Source organism: Coccomyxa subellipsoidea, assembly GCF_000258705.1.
Source record: "Coccomyxa subellipsoidea C-169, whole genome shotgun sequence".
Classification (NCBI taxonomy): Eukaryota; Viridiplantae; Chlorophyta; class Trebouxiophyceae; family Coccomyxaceae; genus Coccomyxa; species Coccomyxa subellipsoidea.
In genome coordinates this window covers 1,054,442-1,072,632 of record NW_005178029.1, presented here as the reverse complement: position 1 = coordinate 1,072,632, position 18,191 = coordinate 1,054,442, and the positions used below count along the sequence as shown (strand labels likewise).

At 52.6% G+C, this 18,191-nt stretch overlaps 5 protein-coding genes across 5 annotated transcripts; 3 read left to right on the top strand and 2 right to left on the bottom strand.

Moving 5' to 3' along the window:
* Positions 1-313: 313 nt before the first annotated feature.
* COCSUDRAFT_30477 (ribosomal protein L23a component of cytosolic 80S ribosome and 60S large subunit) lies at positions 314-1,757 on the bottom strand. Its single transcript, XM_005645327.1, has 4 exons — positions 1,714-1,757; positions 1,217-1,367; positions 857-953; positions 314-691 (listed from the first exon to the last, which is right to left on the bottom strand). The coding sequence occupies exons 1-4, from the start codon at positions 1,724-1,726 to the stop codon at positions 509-511; spliced, it is 444 nt and encodes a 147-aa protein (XP_005645384.1). The 5' UTR covers positions 1,727-1,757; the 3' UTR covers positions 314-508.
* Positions 1,758-2,179: 422 nt separating this feature from the next.
* COCSUDRAFT_25106 (carbamoyl-phosphate synthase) lies at positions 2,180-11,113 on the top strand. Its single transcript, XM_005645326.1, has 22 exons — positions 2,180-2,275; positions 2,361-2,407; positions 2,503-2,542; positions 2,712-2,798; positions 2,918-2,989; positions 3,111-3,200; positions 3,362-3,571; positions 3,827-3,979; positions 4,239-4,358; positions 4,528-4,716; positions 4,876-4,992; positions 5,229-5,357; positions 5,617-5,812; positions 6,168-6,414; positions 6,683-6,915; positions 7,233-7,458; positions 7,815-7,996; positions 8,433-8,572; positions 8,842-9,037; positions 9,314-9,504; positions 9,817-10,080; positions 10,349-11,113. The coding sequence occupies exons 1-22, from the start codon at positions 2,240-2,242 to the stop codon at positions 10,445-10,447; spliced, it is 3,264 nt and encodes a 1,087-aa protein (XP_005645383.1). The 5' UTR covers positions 2,180-2,239; the 3' UTR covers positions 10,448-11,113.
* A 242-nt stretch (positions 11,114-11,355) lies between these two features.
* Positions 11,356-12,390, top strand: COCSUDRAFT_33909 (hypothetical protein). The gene is made up of 4 exons (XM_005645325.1): positions 11,356-11,647; positions 11,749-11,821; positions 11,932-12,275; positions 12,374-12,390. Exons 1-3 carry the CDS (start codon positions 11,639-11,641, stop codon positions 12,006-12,008), a joined length of 159 nt encoding a protein of 52 aa, XP_005645382.1. The 5' UTR covers positions 11,356-11,638; the 3' UTR covers positions 12,009-12,275; positions 12,374-12,390.
* Positions 12,391-14,266: 1,876 nt separating this feature from the next.
* On the bottom strand, positions 14,267-15,733 carry COCSUDRAFT_18056 (Diphthine synthase; the record flags this gene model as incomplete). Its single annotated transcript, XM_005645324.1, has 6 exons — positions 14,267-14,539; positions 14,783-14,935; positions 15,065-15,191; positions 15,283-15,407; positions 15,512-15,593; positions 15,678-15,733. The coding sequence occupies 6 exons, from the start codon at positions 15,731-15,733 to the stop codon at positions 14,267-14,269; spliced, it is 816 nt and encodes a 271-aa protein (XP_005645381.1).
* Positions 15,734-16,611: 878 nt separating this feature from the next.
* On the top strand, positions 16,612-17,914 carry COCSUDRAFT_37652 (short-chain dehydrogenase/reductase SDR; the record flags this gene model as incomplete). The annotated part of the gene is made up of 4 exons (XM_005645323.1): positions 16,612-16,852; positions 16,955-17,050; positions 17,214-17,408; positions 17,661-17,914. The coding sequence occupies 4 exons, from the start codon at positions 16,612-16,614 to the stop codon at positions 17,912-17,914; spliced, it is 786 nt and encodes a 261-aa protein (XP_005645380.1).
* Between the last annotated feature and the right edge of the window lie 277 nt (positions 17,915-18,191).

The following is an 18,191-nucleotide window of genomic DNA, read 5'->3' as shown; positions in this document are numbered from 1 at the left end:
AAATAGTGATCGAAGTGCATTGCAATTGCTTCAGGCTTCAAAGCAATATGCACCATGAGCCCATGACCGATGTCAATGCAAATCCACAAGAGGCTTGTAAATCTGTGGAAAAGCATTGCTCTGCAGACATGTCTGCAGCCTGCTGGTCCCGGAACAGGGCCTTTGCCAGGCTGTCTGGGTGATCAATATCATGATAAGGGCATTATGCACGATCCTACGGGATGCGCCAGCATGTTATGCAATTTGAGGTCTATATGGAACTGCAGCAGAGGGTCACCAACTTCACAGGCAATGAAGTCAAGACCCCATCTTTGCTGCCATAAATTTGAGTAGCTTACACGTCTCGGGCCAAAAACGCAGTTTGTCAACCACGTGACGTACTGTTGTCCTCCAACTTGATGCCATGGCAAAGTACGGAGATACGAGTGCAAGCATGCCCATCCCAGAATACTGACAGAGAGCATTGCATCCGGATCACATGCAGCACCGCTGATGCAGCTGCAGCCATCTAGATGATGCCTATCCTGTTGGCCACATCAAGGGCATCGTAGTCTGCTGTGAGCCTGACGTATGCCTTCTTGGAGCCGTCTGGTCGGATGAGAGTGTTGATCTTCTTGGTGTGGATGTCGTACAGCTTGTTGACAGCGTCCTTCACCTGGCTCTTTGACGACCGCACGTCCACAATGAACACCTGCAGACAGCACAGCAGCAAACACTCACTCTGGGAATCCTTCTCGAGCCCACAATAGAGGTTGCCAACACTATTGTCATGCAAGGACATTTCAGCAAACCAAAACTTAGCATTGCAAAGTCTCAGCCAAGTCCTTGCGGAACAGGGAAAGAAAGAAGAGCTCACCAGTGTGTTGTTGTCCTCAATCTTCTTCATTGCGGACTCAGTCGTGAGCGGGAACTTCACGATCTGGAAGGCGTCAAGCTTCTGTGACGGGGGAGCACTGCGCAACAAGCAACCTTTTTTGTCAGGAATTGCCACATGTCAATAGAAGAACCCCAGTGAGAAACCTACTGATCAACGCGGACTCCCATCTCAGGAACACAAGCTGACATAGCACAACCAGCTCGTGCACTTGAGAGGCTGTTCAACGGCACGACTATCAGGCCTTGCAATCGAACCACCTATTCTTAAACCTGTCTGAATCTCATACAAGCTCATCCAATGCTGCGATAGAGTACCGCTGCTGCTGTCTAGAGTCCTCACCTCTTCCTGGGGTACTTGGGATTCCTGTCGTGCTTGAAGGTCTTCGGCCTGTGGAAGACAACACTGTATCTGGGCTTCCTCTGCTGCTTGAAGGTAGTCTTCTTCACTGCCTTCAGCGCCTTCTCGGCCTTACCCTTGGCATCTGACTTCCCTGCAGCACAACAGATCCCAACTCAGCGACTTGGCACCCCAGGATCTGCGCAATGGCTGCTATACAGGCTACCAGCGCCTGTACAACCGGCATTCTGACCCTTCCTCAGCTTTTCCCACTGTACTTCTCCCCACATCTTTCCCCGTTAGACGCCATTTTCTCAATAGATGGTGAATGCACTCTGATTGCAACTACGCTTTCAATAACAGTTTTCCCAATCACAGCCATGAAGCTGAGAAGATGAAGGATACGAGGACCATCATGAGGCAAGCACAGCGATGTGCAAAGACAGAAGACTGCGTCTGAAACCCTCGCTCTTAAACCGTAAAAAGACATTGCAGCTTACCCTTTGGCGCCATCTTGATGCACGCCTCGCAGATCAGATGCACACCACAGTAAAGCACATTTCTCTTGTATCACAGCCGCCTGAAGCGCTTTCTTTGATTGTACCCTGCCATACACTCAAGAAGCGCCGTCGGAGACGATATCTCAAAACCATGCAGAGCGTATCGACACACGTGCAATTGACATGTGAAAGCATTGCTCCACCTCGTCTTGGTGCCTTCCTCCGTTGAGCCGTGCAAGAAACTAAAAAACACGCCGTGATGGCTGGAACGAAAGAAATCACCGAATTGGGCAGCAAGTCTGCGCTTGGATCTCGCATCTTACCCACCCATGGTCGCTGTGCACCCAAGCATGTGAGCCAGAGGCGGCCTGTCTGTTTGGCAGGCCGCAGCACTGGCAAACGTGACGGGCAAGCCCAAGTCGTGCGCGCTGTGGCAGCACCAGAAAAAGAGGCTTACACACCCCCACCCTTCGAGTCATGGAACACTGGAGCGGTTCTGAAGAAGAGGACGGACATCAAGACTATCATGATACTGGGAGCTGGCCCGATCGTTATTGGCCAGGTACTTCTTTGCTTTCGATTTCCGAGTCAAAACATTCCTTGCTCCTACCTATATGATTTCCTAATGTAATTTGTGTACCGCGCAGGCCTGCGAATTCGACTACTCAGGCACCCAGGCGTGCAAAGCTCTCAAGTACGTTCAGCATTGCTCAATATCACGTGATTTAGAGACTGCACTCGCCATGGCATCAAGCATGGTACTGACATGGTTTAATGCTTCATTTGCAGGGCTGAGGGGTACAGAGTTGTTCTTCTGAACTCGAACCCGGTGAGGACATTGCTTTTCTAGGGTTGGAGGCTTCTATCATTTGGGAGCCCCCAATGCATGTCCCACTGTTTAGTATTGCACCTTTCATTGCTTTCAACAGTTTTGTGATGGAGGCATGCCCGTGTGCAACCTATGTATTGTGTTGATCTCTGACCTTTGTGTTGCACAGGCAACCATCATGACGGATCCTGGCACAGCAGACAGGACTTACATCGGGCCAATGACACCGGAGCTGGTGGAACAGATCCTTGAGAAGGTGAGCTGCAATTACTCTGCAGCCATTTATTGAGAGCCCAAGATGGGTTTCATGCTTTACCTTACTCACTCTGGACGTTCTCACTTCAGCACTTGACATCAATGACAATGACTCTGCAGGAGCGGCCTGAGGCAATTCTGCCAACTATGGGAGGCCAGACAGCCCTCAACCTCGCCAAGGCCCTTTCAGAGGTGAGACATGCTTCCCACATCAGTCAAAGGTGCAGCTATGTACAGCAACTGCGGAATGCTGGGCAGCTGTGTCAAGGTGTTCCACCATCCTACTGATCAATATGTTGATGTGTTCCTGCAGCAAGGGATTCTGGACAAGTACAACGTGGAGCTCATTGGCGCCAAGCTGCCATCCATCGACAAAGCTGAGGACAGAGAGCTCTTCAAGCAGGTGGGGCTTTTCTCCTCTTTCTCCTACTGTCTCCATTTCTGCAATGACTGCCCGGCCCCTCTTTTGCTGTGCTTGCAGCAGTGCAGGAGGTGTGGCCACCTTGCATCTTTGGTGTGAATGTGTTTTAAAGAGGGACTAATGGGACATTTGCACCCGCGCAGGCGATGAAGAAGATTGGCCTGAAGACACCGCCGTCAGGCACAGCGTCAACCATGGAGGAGGCACTAGTGATCGCGGATCAGATCGGCAAGTTCCCCCTCATCATCCGCCCCGCCTTCACCCTGGGCGGCACTGGAGGAGGCATTGCCTACAACGTCGACGAGTTCCATGAGATTGTCGATGCTGGCCTTACCGCCTCGCTCACAAAGCAGGTGACGGCTGCTGCCTCTTGCCATGCACGCTATACCAATTCCCAGTGCAATGTGTGATCAACACTGTGGATTTTTGGTATTGTCAAGTGTGGCTCCCAATGGATAGATATCTAGCAATGATAATGGAGACTTCCTTGTCAAGTTTCTGCAAGATGGTCACGTGGGAAGCAGCCCTTCCCCTCGTCTGTAGTGCTCATTCTGCCTAAGATGGCTGTATCTCTTGAGCATGATGGAGCGGATATTTTGCGTCTGCAGGTGCTCGTTGAAATGTCGCTGCTGGGCTGGAAGGAGTATGAGCTGGAGGTCATGCGCGACCTGGCAGACAACGTGGTCATCATCTGCTCCATCGAGAACATTGACCCCATGGGTGTCCACACCGGCGACTCCATCACAATCGCTCCAGCACAGGTACATTTTCCTCCCTTCCTCCTCCTCCTCCTTACCTACTCCTGCATATTCCTCCGCTTTAGCTAGTGCTCATTCTCGCTCCCTCTGCAGGCTTGCTTGCTTTCGGTGGTGCTCTTACTTGCTGTCTCTCCAGATTTTCACGATGTAGCCAGTGCTCAAAATTGCTTCCTGCGCAGTTTACCCCTGCCTGAGCCAGTGCAAATCATTGCTTATTGGTTTGCAATGGACCTCTGAAATGAATGTTGGCCTTGCTGTGCAGACTCTGACAGACAAGGAGTACCAGAGGCTGCGTGATGCTTCGGTGGCCATCATTCGCGAGATGGGCGTGGAGTGTGGAGGCTCCAACGTGCAGATGGCAGTCAACCCCGTAGATGGCGAGGTGCACTTTCCTGCTATTCTGACTTCGCTGTGCTTCCAACGATGCCAAATGCGCCTTCCTGCATGTCTAGAACCGCTGTGCACTGCAAACATCTCACCTGCTGCTTTCACATGCTGAAGCATGGGTCAGTAAGAATAGTCTGGACCAACTTGGAATGCGTGGTGAGCAGGTGATGATCATTGAGATGAACCCGCGCGTGTCGCGGTCGTCTGCTCTGGCGTCCAAGGCCACCGGCTTCCCCATCGCCAAGATCGCTGCCAAGCTAGCCGTGGGCCTCAGCCTGGACCAGATCGCCAACGACATCACCCGCAAAACCCCCGCCTCCTTTGAGCCCTCTATCGACTACATTGTGACCAAGGTACAACCTCATGCCTCTGTGCCTGGACATATGCATTGGGGACATTGCCCATGTCCTTTTTTCTGCCGCAGCATGATTGGCAGATAGGCTTCTTCTATGACATGTGCATGGTGCAGCATGGATGAGCTGGGTTGCTGATGCGTCAAGCGTGCTGCGCAGATTCCCCGCTTTGCTTTCGAGAAGTTCCCAGGCGCGAAGGCGGAGCTGACGACCCAGATGAAGAGCGTGGGAGAGGCCATGGCCATGGGCCGCACTTTCCAGGAGTCTTTCCAGAAGGTACTTTTTGCCAATCTCCCCCATTCACACCCTGCCTCTAAGCCCCCAACATGCTCTGTGTGGCCCTCGACCTGCTCTGCATGACAATTGCCAGACCTGGTATCAAATCTAAAAAGGAGACTGTCCTGCCTTATGCACTGTCCTGCCTCAGGCCTTATACTGCGCTGCATGGCCCTCGACCCGCTCTGCATGCCAGCTGCCAAAGCTGGTTTTTTGAAATCTCATGTTATATGCAGGCTCTGCGATCGCTGGAGACTGGGCTGGACGGCTGGAGCCTGCCCAAGAACTGGAAACGCATGACGAGGCAGCAGGTTGAGTACGGGCTGCGCGTGCCCAACCCAGACCGCATGCTCATCGTCAAGCAGGTGACCTGCGCCCCCCTTCAACTGCCAAACACACAGAAGGAGCAGCCTGTTCCCGAACGTTTCACGATTAACATACATGAAGGGCATTCCTTCAATAAGGCTACTTGTTCAAGCTATTTTATAAGCAACACTCTCTATTTGCATACCATTTCGTTTGCTTTCTCTCCCAGGGTGCGTGAAATGGGGTCAACATGTAGCAGACCTTGTGCATGGAGCATGGTTGGTGGCCTCTGATCATGTGTGGTGCATGGGTGCGCAGGCATTCGAGGACGGCTTCACAAAGGAGCAGCTGTTTGAGCTGACCAACATCGACCCCTGGTTCCTGTCCCAGTTTGAGGGCCTGCACGAGACGGAGGAGTGGTTGCGCACGCGCAAGCTGGCCGACCTGTCCGCCGAGGACTTCCTGCAGACCAAGAAGCGCGGCTTCTCAGACCCCCAGATCGCCCGCGCCGTCGGTGAGTCATCACCCTGCCTCCTGCCCCCATGCTCTTCTCTGCACCTACTGGCCCTATGATGTGCACTGTGCTACATCTCAACTGCGCCCCTCCCAAAAACTTGACAGCCGTCTCGGTTGCGCAACCTCTTGATGACCGAGACGCAGGCGGCAGTGCAAAGGACACTGTTCCCCGGTGCTCTGAGGCCGCAGCTGAGCTCTACAGCAGGTCCAATAGGGACACAGGCTGTGTTATCGAGAAGGCATCCGGTGCCGCAGTGCGAGCGCTGCCTGGCTGCGCGCAGGTCAAGCAGGCTGTGTGAAGATAAAGCTCATGTTGGTGTTGTCGTCTGAGTCCTGCTGGGTATTGTGCGCAGGTGCGAGCCCGAGTGAGGTGCGCTCGCGGCGCAAAGAGCTGGGAGTGGTGCCCTCCTACAAGCGCGTGGACACGTGCGCGGCCGAGTTTGAGGCGGAGACGCCCTACATGTACTCCTCCTACGACGGCGACTCCGAGGCCGCGCCCTCCTCCTCGAAGAAGGTCCTCATCCTGGGCGGCGGCCCCAACCGCATCGGCCAGGGCATCGAGTTCGACTACTGCTGCTGCCACGCCTCCTTCTCCCTCAGGTGCTATGTTGCTGCCTTTTGTCCCTCAATATGCTTGTGACACGTGCATCAAGCTGCCTTGCATCCCTGCAGAACATGCCCTGTAGAGTCGATACTCCACGTGTTCTAGTAGTGCGCTCACAGTTAGAGAGGCAGAGTTGGGATTCAGCCTCACGTATCCACTTCCAAGCAGAGAGGGATACCCATGGATAAGGTGTAATAAACTTTTGAGAAGTTGGGAGAAGGTTTGCAGAAGTGAAGGAGGCTGAGCATTTCAGTGTGGCAACAGGGCGGCGGGGTACGAGACGATAATGATGAACAGCAACCCGGAGACGGTGTCCACGGACTACGACACATCCTCCCGGCTGTACTTTGAGCCGCTGACGGTGGAGGACGTGCTCAACGTGATCGAGACCGAGCGCCCGGACGGCATCATCGTCCAGTTTGGCGGCCAGACGCCCCTCAAGCTGGCCGCACCCCTGCAGGAAGCCCTCACCAACAACCCCATCCCCGCCGCCTCAGGTGGGGACCCCCCAATTTCGCTTGATGTTTTATTCTGAAAGCCAGGAAAATCGTAAGTGCCCTTGAAGTAATTGACGGTGCCTTTGCATGTCAGGCATGCTCTTGCTCTCCTTGCAGCTGGCATCTGTGTTACAAGAGAGTCCGCAACCTCAAAGGCTGCACAGCAGCAGCAAACAGGACTGTGAATACGACCCTTTTTAAGGCAAGAGTGTGAACCTAATCGAGAATTGCCTGTGTCCAAAAGACTGCACGGGAGCGGCAGACGGCAATTCCGTAGACAAGTGTGTGGACCCTGACCAACGTGCGCGCGGGTGCAGGCGAGGGTAATGTGCGCATCTGGGGCACGTCGCCGGAGAGCATAGACGAGGCGGAGGACCGCGACAAGTGGTACAAGATCCTGACGCGCCTCGACATCAAGCAGCCGCCGGGCGACATGGTGGTGTCGGAGCAGCAGGCGCTGACGGTCGCGCAGAAGCTGGGCTACCCCGTCATGGTCCGCCCCTCCTTCGTGCTCGGCGGCCGCGCCATGGAGATCGTCTACACGTGCGTTCCCTGCGTCCCTGTCACATCAGCCTCCGCTCTTTCCTGTTGTGGATTGGAATTCATTGTCTTGATCATGCATCTTCCAGCGTTCCAGCCCCTGTCACCATCTTCATTGCTTGGCAAACTTTGCTTCCCTTCAGTCCTCATTGTTCTTGCAGTCTTTGTTTGCATGTTATCTGTGATTGTAGACAGGTGTAAGGGCAAGCCGAGCAGGCGTCTCAGCAGCCTCTAAATATCAGGGCAATCTGCAAGCCCGTTGGCCCCAAACGTTGTCTCTGCCCATACAGGTGTCCATGGGAGCTGTTGGCCCTTACTATGATCTGTGGAGATGCCAATAATTCTTTGGGCTGGCGCAGGGACAAGGACCTGAAGCGGTACATCGAGAACGCGGTGGAGGTGGACCCTGACCGGCCGGTGCTGGTGGACAAGTACCTGGACCGCGCGGACGAGCTGGACGTGGACGCGCTGTGCGACAAGGACGGCAACGTAGTCATCTGCGGCATCATGCAGCACATCGAGCAGGCCGGCGTCCACTCCGGTGCGTGGCCCTTTTTATCCCCAGCTACCGTTCAGAGAGCAGCAAGCGCAGCAAGGGGGGCCCTGCAACGCAACCACACCTGCAGCAAGGGCAAGATTGTGTCGTTGATGCACCCTGTCACACCTGCGAGGCAGCCCTTCCTCCCTTCGTTGACGCTCCCTCGGTCTTGATGTCTGCGTTTTCTATTGACTTGGTTCAGCTCGGTCGTTTGCATGTTTCGTGCATCGCTGCTTGCATGCCTGGGTCCTAGTATTCAGTGAAAGTCTGTGTTGCAGACCACACTCTACAGATCACTCAGGCAGGCCGTCGCTCTTCTTTAGCACTGTCCTCTCGCTACAAAGACACAAGTGTGTATTTGAGGTTGAGGCTCGTAGAAGCACAGAAAGTAAGTGATGAGAGAACAGCAGTGCTGAGAGAGCATGTGTGCATGGTGCAGGTGATTCGGCGTGCAGCATTCCGCCGCAGACAATCCCTGAGGAGTGCCTGGACACAATCCGTGACTGGACCACCAAGCTGGCCAAGGCACTCAAGGTCATCGGTCTCATCAATATCCAGTACTGCATCCAGGACAACGAGGTGCGCCCCCAACGCCCCTCTTCTCCCCCCCGCGCAGCCTTCAACTAGATGACTTTGATGTGGTGTCCCCTTTCCTCCAGCCCCTTTGCTTTCTCATGTCATGGTAACCTTCTGTTCCAACCCACTGCTGCATTCGACCCATCCTCAGACCAATATTGGCCTCAGATGCAGTGTGCATTCCTGGACCTTGCCAGCAAGGGGAAGAATTCATAGCGCCATGGCTGGATCAGCTTCATGTTCTGAGGTGTGCATTTGTGCATTGGCGGCAGGTGTACATCATTGAGGCGAACCCGCGCGCGTCGCGAACAGTGCCGTTTGTGGCTAAGGCGATCGGGCACCCGCTGGCGGCGTACGCGAGCTTGCTCATGTCCGGCCAGACTCTGTCTGAGATCGGCTTCACCGAGGAGCCCGTGCTCAACCACGTCGCCGTCAAGGAGGCCGTGCTGCCCTTCGAGAAGTTCCAGGGTGAGCCACAGCTCCAAACTGAAGTCATGCCCATGCTGCATGCCTTTCTGCAGCACATCTGGAAGGTGCTCAAGCACCATCACTGCGGCGGAGACCAAGGCATGGCGCTGTGGGTGTTGAGGTGTTGAGGTGTCTTGCAGTATGTTTGCCACAACCACAATCTCCTCTGCGACATACTGTGAAGATCTTTAGAGGAACAAGACCTTAGAGTAGGTACCCTCAAACACTTCCAAACATTCAATACTGCCTGTACTGAGGCTGATGGTGGCGGTACAGGCGCGGACACTCTGCTGGGCCCTGAGATGCGGTCGACGGGAGAGGTGATGGGCATTGACAAGACGTTTGCCAAGGCGTACGCCAAGGCGGCCATCGCGGCCGGCCAGAAGCTGCCCGCCAGCGGCAACATCTTCATTACCATGATCGACAAGCACAAGCAGGACGTGATCCCCATCGCCAAGAAGCTTGTGGTGCGCGCCTGCCTCGGCTTCTTCCGCCCTTCAACTGTTTGCCTGCCCATGGCATCCCCCTTTGCAGAGTTCTTCTGCGGTCTTCCAAACATAGCAGCGGCTGCAGAAATGCGCAGCAGGAAATGAGAGATTAGGACCCAGGCAGGGTGCAGCTCATGGTGGCAAGACCTTCCTGCAAGACATCCTTGCACCTCTCCTCTCTTGTAGGAGTGATGCTTGCCATTGAACTCGATAAAAGGGTGGCTTCTCTGGATTTCTCAATGTTATAGCCTTTTGAAGGGCTGATTGGAATGTGTGCTGGCTGTTACATAGGAGCTGGGTTACGGCATCGTGGCGACGCGCGGAACTGCGGCGGCGCTGCGTGAGGGCGGCGTGGAGGCGACGGAGGTGCTGAAGATCCAAGAGGGGCGGCCCAACGCGGGCGACCTGATGAAGAATGGCGACATCAGCATGATGTTCATCACGAGCACGGGCAACGAGGAGGACGTGCGTGACGGCAAGAACCTGCGCCGCCTCGCCCTCGCCCTCAAGGTCCCCATCATCACCACCCTTGCCGGCGCCCGCGCCACCGTCCAGGTGCGATCTGGACTTACTGTAGTTTTTTTTTCAGAAAATCGCCCATGCGGTCCTGCATTCGTCTTGATCTGCGATCTGCTGCTGTAGTGTGGCCACACTTTCGAGATTGCAGTCTTTGTGTCTTGTTCATGTTTTGGTGGACGAAGATCGACGAGTCGGTCAAGAACACCTTGTGTTCCTCAGCCTTGGGACGATATCTATTCCTCATTTTCACATTCGCATGGAGATGGCTTGAGCTGATGGACATAGTCACTGCTGGTGTGTGCAGGCTCTCGAGGGGATGAAGTCGGGCCCCCTGGAGCAGGTGCCCATCCAGGACTACTTCCCAGCGGCCAAGGAGCTGTCCCCCGTCGAGTTTGCTGCTTGAATGAGGCTTTGTCGGAATTGTCAGCTCTTCAACCTGGTTTGTGCATGCCAGCACGTGGAATGGTTTAGACTCTGGGAAAGTTGTCATCACCGCTGCTGTTGTGTGCTGATTAGTGGGCGCTTTTTGGTCACTTTGTGACGCGGTTGCATGGCGTGTCGCTCTCAGACGTTCAATGTCTGCTCCGATGCACATGCCAATAGTGTTGAGAGAGCTCGTTTGACAAAGACATGCTGCACTGAGTGCCCAAAGTCCTCTTCAGTAGCGATCTTGTGAATCTCTGTTGCGACACATGGCACACCAAATGATTTCTGCAATGATTGGCAGAATAGTATGGAAAAGGTCTCAGCAGTTCTGTTACAGCAGGACCAATCAGGTCAGCACCTGAATTTTTTCGAAATGCTCGATGCATAGTCTTCTTGAGACTCTCCCGTTGACCATGGTACCCTGCATGTAGCCTTAAGCAGCCTAGGGCCGCAGGAGGCTCCGACCCGCTGGCAGGGTACTGCTGTAGGCTAGTTCAGTACTAGCTTACTCTGATGCTTGATGTTGATACTTCTCCAATGGCAACCCTGATTGTAGTGATGCATTGTAGCATGGTGAAGGTCCACTTGAAGCACAGTTGAGCCCAACAAAAATCCCTGCCTAAAAGTAAAAATATGTCTGGGTGGGGTTGCAACGCCTGCATGCATGAGCCGCTTTGCGAGTCCAGTTCTTCCACAAAGCTCCCTTCCTAAGTTATTCTATCCGCTGCTATGTCACCTTATATGAAGCTCAAATCCTGCTTGCTGCACTGCACAAATATTCACGATTCTCTGCTGAGGGTGTTCACGTGTGCACAGCATCTTTACACGTGTTGTCCAGCCCATTTCCCCAAAAGATCCCATGCATGTGGACAACAGCCAAAGTGGCTGCCGAACAATGCCAAAGTGCTCTGGCAGGCGCGAATGTGTTGCCTTGTCAGATCAATTTGATGTTGATGTCTAGCCAAGAGAGATGCAATTATACTGAATCTCAACACAAGAGATTCTCGTCCTTTTTCTTCAGTGTGTGCAGCTTACGATCCTTGTTTTCAACTCAGCTTCTTCCACTTCAGCAATTACAGCAACAAAGGGTTGACATTGAGATACTACATACAAGCGAAATGAAGAATATCATGCCATAGGATCTCTGACCAGCTTGCGTGCCAACAATATGGCCGCGGTACAGAACACCATTTAATATGTAAACGTCCATGAATTTCACAGTCCACATTTATTTGAGCTTCTCGAGACACTTTGAAGCTCACGCCTTTGCTGCTGCAGAGCCCCTTCTTGGACAAGATCGAAATTTCCTTCAAGAATAGACATCTCCCAATAGTCGAAGGGAAAATTGAAGGTAACAGGAAACTATTCATGCTGGCGAACATAAAGAGGTCTTGGTTGCGTGGTGGGTGTTGGTGAAGCAATTTATGTCTGACTTGTTTGCTTGCTTTCATGCCACTGCAGTGGATGAACTTCTCCTTTTGTACAAGCAAGCAAAGGAGAACGTCGATACAAAGAAATTTGAAATTCTGGCAGTGTAAGCATGCCTTCTTTCTGAGCGTGACTTCACTGGCCAAATGCCTCTGAACAGTCAAGAAACAGTCAGGATTCTTGCAGCGACATCCCAAAGGGCATTGTGGACCGCTTTGATGAGAGGGCCAGCCACTCAGCAGATGTGGTGGTTGTGTACAACCCCGAGAGTCCCGATGTTTGTACTGTGGTGTTCTACGCGGACCCAAGTTTGCCGCATGCTCTGCTGCATGGAACCTTCTCCAAGAGGGTGGTCTTAGAGCTGACACGGAAACTAGGTGCCACTTTGATCCCTCTTGAATTGAAGAAGCTTCTGATTCACACCTCTCTTGTCCCTTGCAATTTGCGTTGTCTTCAATGGGTTGCATGGGTTCAGGAGAATACTTCGCGGAGCAGATTGAGACGGTGCATGATGCGCGAACTACGCTGAAACTAGGCCATATTCTCATCGGCAAGGAGGGGATGCTGGATTTCTGCACAGAGAGCTACTGCCCAAGGTTGAGAACACCAATAACGCAGGTGCTGAGCCCTTTAGATTTGTAGATCCAATCACGCAAAGATTGCCGTGTCTCATCCAGATGTGCCCTTGTATTGCAAACAGGGTCATTAATGTTTGAAGGAGCTGTTCTCAATGAGAACATAGCTGAACTGATCGACGAGATGGGCGCCTGGATCGGCAATCCGACCGTGAGGGTAATTATCACGCATATGCTCACAGTGAAGGTGTGATCATGTGTGCATTCCAAAAAGACATTCTAGGAGCGGTCCTTGAGCAAATGGTGCTATATTAGGTAGCGATTGGCATAAAGGTGGAGATACTAGGGAGTGTTGGGATGTGGCGGGAGCCAAGGTTGTACCTCCTTGCCATTGAAAAGACAAGAGATCAGATTATTGTGCATGAGCCCCTCAGCTTTGGGGCAGGAACGGCCTGCAATGCAGCGGGTGAGTCCAAGTGTAGCTTGTTACGTGCTTGTTCGGCTTGTTTCAAGCCATTGGGTATCATACTGATTGAGAAGACATTTCTGCCATCTGCAGGTCTGCAAGATTTCACTCCGTCCATTCAAGGCCACTTCCTTTTTGAAGGTACATCTGATGCCGATCGACCAGAACTGAATGGCAAGCGCTTGACAATCGACCTGTACCGATTCCGTGAGATGATGTATAACTACTATCAAATTCCGGAGGTTAGCCCCTCCTTGTCTCTTTGTGACTGTCCAGCAACACATGCTTGGACATGCAGCAGTGCTGCACCCTGACTTGCAAATTGTGATGCACAAACAGGTCTTAGCATATGTTGTAATTTTGATACCCATTGCCAGGCTTTCCAATCCAATAAATGATCAAATACATGTCTTAGGGTGGGGACCATGATGTTCGGAGGATGGCAGAGCATGCTGCCGCAGCGGAGAAAGTGACCAAGGTAGGCAGCCACCGAGGACATTGGACCAGCAATCCATTTCATGATTGGATCTTTAAAGGCACCGTGCTGCCACCATAACAGGCAATGCGTTTGCACTGGGTTTTGATGTTGTTGGGAGCGATGTCCCAGAGCACTCCTGACAATGTGCCAATTGATATTTGTTCGGAAATGGATCCATGACTTGTTCACTTGGTGCAGACCGTGGCTGAATGGGCAATTCTTAAGGGCTTCGAGCTTGCAGAGCGCCGCCACATCCCAAGTGGCCCTTCCGAGTCAGCAAAGAGGCGCCGCCTCGCATCTCATCTAGTCTTTGTCGGACGACAGAACTGATTAGTCTGTCTGATTGACAGTGGGTTGAAAGAGGATCCAGCAGAATGGGCAGAGTTCAAAAGTGAGTTAATGTGCATCCTTGGTCACGCCAGCTGGTAAATTGTCTGGAAGGGGTCAAAGGTTTGTGCGGGCAGAAAACAAAATCCGAGCGAGCAGCTTTAGGTCAAGGATTGTGATAATTAGAAGCTGCCACTTAGAGAGGTATGTAAATATCAAGGCAGAGCAATCTTTTCTGTTGATTGATCTAGTAAACGATTCAACCAGATGGACTTTCGAAATGATTGAGGGAGATAATCCCTGGTTTGAAACAGCACCGCATTATTACAACAATAACATTTGCTGCCAGCTTTTCTTGGCAAAGGTACACTGCAGTAACACTGCATGTGAATGTAATATTAACGCAGCGCTGCCAGCGCTGCTGCATTGGCATGCATCATTCACCCTCTGCCATAGCAAGGTCTGGATCCTGCCGTATACAGGCAGGCATACACCCGACGCACTCAGAATCTATTGATCATATCAGAATGGCTGTGTCCTGTACTGCGCAAGTATCTCCTGTTCAATCACATGGGTCTCGCCGGCAATGATGAGCGAGTGCAGCGGAGGTCCAAAGTCAACTCCTGCCAGCTCAGACATTGTTCCAGCCACAATCTGCTGAGTGTCCGAGCCTATCCGTGCCACGCCCACACACAGCGTGTCTGGCCCATAAGCCCCCTCCTTGCGATCCTCCTCAATTTCCAGCAGCTGCTCTATCGCTGTGTTCACTGTCATGTACCTCGCTGGCTCATACACCTGCAAAACGCACGTAGAAAATGCAAAGATACACCAGGCAGTGCAAGCACCAAGTATGTAGGGGGCAGCCTCGCACTTCATATGCATTACACAAATGTCGCACCCTGCTACAAGGTGCCACAGCACAAGATCTCCTGGGCTGATTAAAGTTTTGCTGGATGTGGACTGACATCTATAAGGGAGAATTTGGTTGACAGGCAAGCTAGATGTGGCCTGGGTTGGGGGATTAGAAGGCGGGAGTACCTTGCGGCCGCGCGCCAAGGACTCCAGGGATGGCTCCTTGACCTTGATGTCCAGCAAGCACAGCGTGTGGAGGCCGCGCTGCCTGTTTGCAGCTATCCTCGGATAGAAGCTGTCCGGCCGCCAGCTTTCGGTGAAAAATACTATGGAAACAGCCTGCACAACACAAACAGTGTGATTTAAAAGCAGTCCCTATGGCATTAGAGGTTGCATAGTCAAAGCAGATGTCAGCATCCCAAAGTGAGCAAGCAAGGCAGCTGCAGAAGCAGCTATGAAGGAACCCACCTCTCCATAGCGGTACAGCTGCAGACCGCAGGCACCGACAGCATTCATGATGGAGGCATTATGAATGACACTCACAGGGATTCCCAGCGCTTTCGCCCTCAGCTGAAGGTCTGTGTGCGTTGTTGCCCTGCAATGACCCATCAAATCTCATGAGTGTCATCTAGCTATGGAGAGGGCAGTGGTTTAGAATGCAGGTGCACCACGCGCAGACTCCTCACCCAAAGGGATCGCCAACGACTAGGAAGGCTACGTCTTCCTTGTCAGCGCCAGAGAGGATCGCATCCACCTGGCTTTCAACCATTTCGCGGTCTGCAACAATGACTTCCTTGCCATAGTACTTCTCCTGAAGAGAATGAATGCAACCCCTTAGCGTGTTTGCATGATACTACTGGTGTCGCGGTGGTGCAATCAAGTTGTCTTCAGCTACTGGCATCAGAAAACACCCACCAAATTCTCTTTCTGTACTAGGAGAATTGAGGTGTAAGCCTCCAAGTAGATGCGACTACACCCTCTCACCGCCTCGAGTCCCCTGCACACATGCAAATTATACTCTATAAGCGGAAAACAGAGAGATGTGCTCAGTGCATGGGCCAGTCCGGGCTTGCTGGCTCACCTGACAGTGATGTCCCTCTCGTCAGCCAATCCCAAACCAATGAAGTACAGCACCATACCCTCTTGATCAAGTCAATCAATTCAAGAAATTGATCTCCTTGATCGCGAGGGATGATGCAGGACGAGACAAGACCAGATCGTTCTGCGGCTCAATCTCAGATCATTTCAGAAAGTCTTCTAAGCTCACGCGAGCTGGATCCATTAAAAGATGCGCTATCCTCACAGGTGATACGAAGGGTTAATTCCACCGAGCAGCGCTGCATTGGAGTCCCGTTGCCGCAGCTGGCCATGCTTTGTCATCGCAAGTGGTGAACTCGTCCGCATAGGTGCATCCACGTGCGTCAGTAAGTGGGCTAGACATGACAGGCTTGTAACGACCTCCTCAGCAGCTCTAATGCATTCATTCTAGGCACGATAAGATAGTGATTAGGTGCCTTAGCCTTCGAGGGCACCATGGCACTCAAAAGTACGACCACATCAGACCAGCACTGCCTGGTACATCAAAGAGCTACTTTCAGGTCCAGACGGTGCTCGGTTTTTCACGAGATTAGATCATACAAGCAGCTTCATGTTCTACAAAAACGACAATTTCTTGCGCAGGTGCACGAGACATCTTGCTACTGAATTCCTGCATAGCAGATCACTTCTGTAAACAGTGCTAACCAGTCATGTGTGTCTTACTTTTTGGCACAGGCGTCTGTGGTGAGTCCAGAAATTCAGCAGGAGAGCCTTGCGGAGAGGATTGAAAGCACAAGTGGTGCCCTGCCTGCCCAGCCAAAAATCACTGGTGACACAGTGGTCATCACCGGAGGCAGCCAGGTCAACATCAAATCCCATTCAACAAACTGAAAGCTTGCTGAATTCTTGTGCATCTGTGAGGCGCCTGTTGGTGCTAGATATCCAAACATGATCCAACTCACTGGAGAGTACTTGCCATGCAGGGGGTTGGCCGAGCCACAGCGCTCCTCTTTGCAAAGAATGGCTACAACGTGGTGATTGCAGCTCGCAATCCAGAGAAGTTGAAAGCAGCCGAGGCAGTGCTCGCAGGGGCTGTCACGGGAGGCAGAGTCTGCTCAGCAGTTCCCACTGACATCACTGATGAGCAGTCGGTTGCAAGATTGGTGGATGATGTTACTGCGAGATATGAGTGTGTGAGCGTTCTCATCAATTGTGCGGGTGAGACTCTCATACTCTTCAGCAGCTTCTTATCTGGCATTTCAATTGAGGCTTAATGTGCACATGCGAGACGCTCTGTCATTGCAACATACTGGTTGGCAGGGGTGTGTTTAAGTGGGACATTGGAGAGCACTTCCATTTCAGACTATGTTGACCAGATGAATGTAAACTTCATCGGAGCGGTGACCATGACGAAGGGTAGGTCCCTGGGTCCCCGCTGAAGAAAGACTCCACAATTGCCATGAAAGAGCAGTGGCGAGATGTATGGCTGTACCATCGCCACCATCAATGAAAAGAATAGCGTGCGGGGCCGGTCGTGCTGAGATCCAATCATCTCATTTTGAGTGTATGCTCCTGGCAGGGTTCCAGCCAGCACTCATGGCAGCAGCGGAAAAAGGGAAGCCAGTGCTGGTGAATGTCAACTCGTTTGGGGGGCGAATCCCCCTTCGCAACATGGCCGCCTACACAGCATCCAAGTTTGCTCTTGCCGGCTTCACAGACGCCATCCGCCCTGAGTTTGCAGACCTGGGCATCCACGTAGCGCAAGTGCACCCAGGTATGCTGGAGCTTTGCAAACTTGCAAAGCTAAAAAAAGTAGGTTTACAACAGCCCGGAGCGAAATTGTCAGCGAGGCAGTTGGCTCTGCTCAAATGACTGTAGGTCACATCTCAAGTAGCTTTGCACCCAAGCACTTATAGCAGCTTGGAACCTTGGGCTCTGTGCTGCCCGCACGCAATGCCCGATCTTGAACGCATCCTGCAAGCAGCCTGGCGCACAAATAAGGGCAGATGGCATGACTTGCTGGCAGGGGTGATCAACTCAAACTTCATGGAGCGGGCGGGTTTCCGGGGGCCCAAGGGGGAGCAGGCGCGGGCAGTGATGGAGAAAATGCTGAAGGAGCCGCCGCCAGGCATTGTGCAGACACCCGAGGAGGTGGCCGCGCAGGTGTTCGCTGCAGTGCAGGGCCGCAAGGATGAAGTCATGGTGGGGCCGGCCTACAATGCCATCAATGCGCTGTACCGCTCTTTGGGCGTCAATCCGTTCTCTGTCGCGCCCCCATGAGATGTTTCTCGATAGATCTCGATTTCCGCCCAACATTGGAGTTGCTACTAGCCTAGTACCTCCCTGTACATCAGTGAAATGCATGAACACTTGTTTGCTGTAGATATTCTGAGATTAGTGCAGCTGCAAATCGCTCTGCTTTGATGCTGGCATCAGCATACCATTTTCTCTATTTTCTGCACATGTGGAATATGGTGTACATGTGCACTGTGTCCTGCACGTGGATGTGATTGGAGACAGAAGAACAAAATTCTGCATAGTGATGTATTTGCTTCGT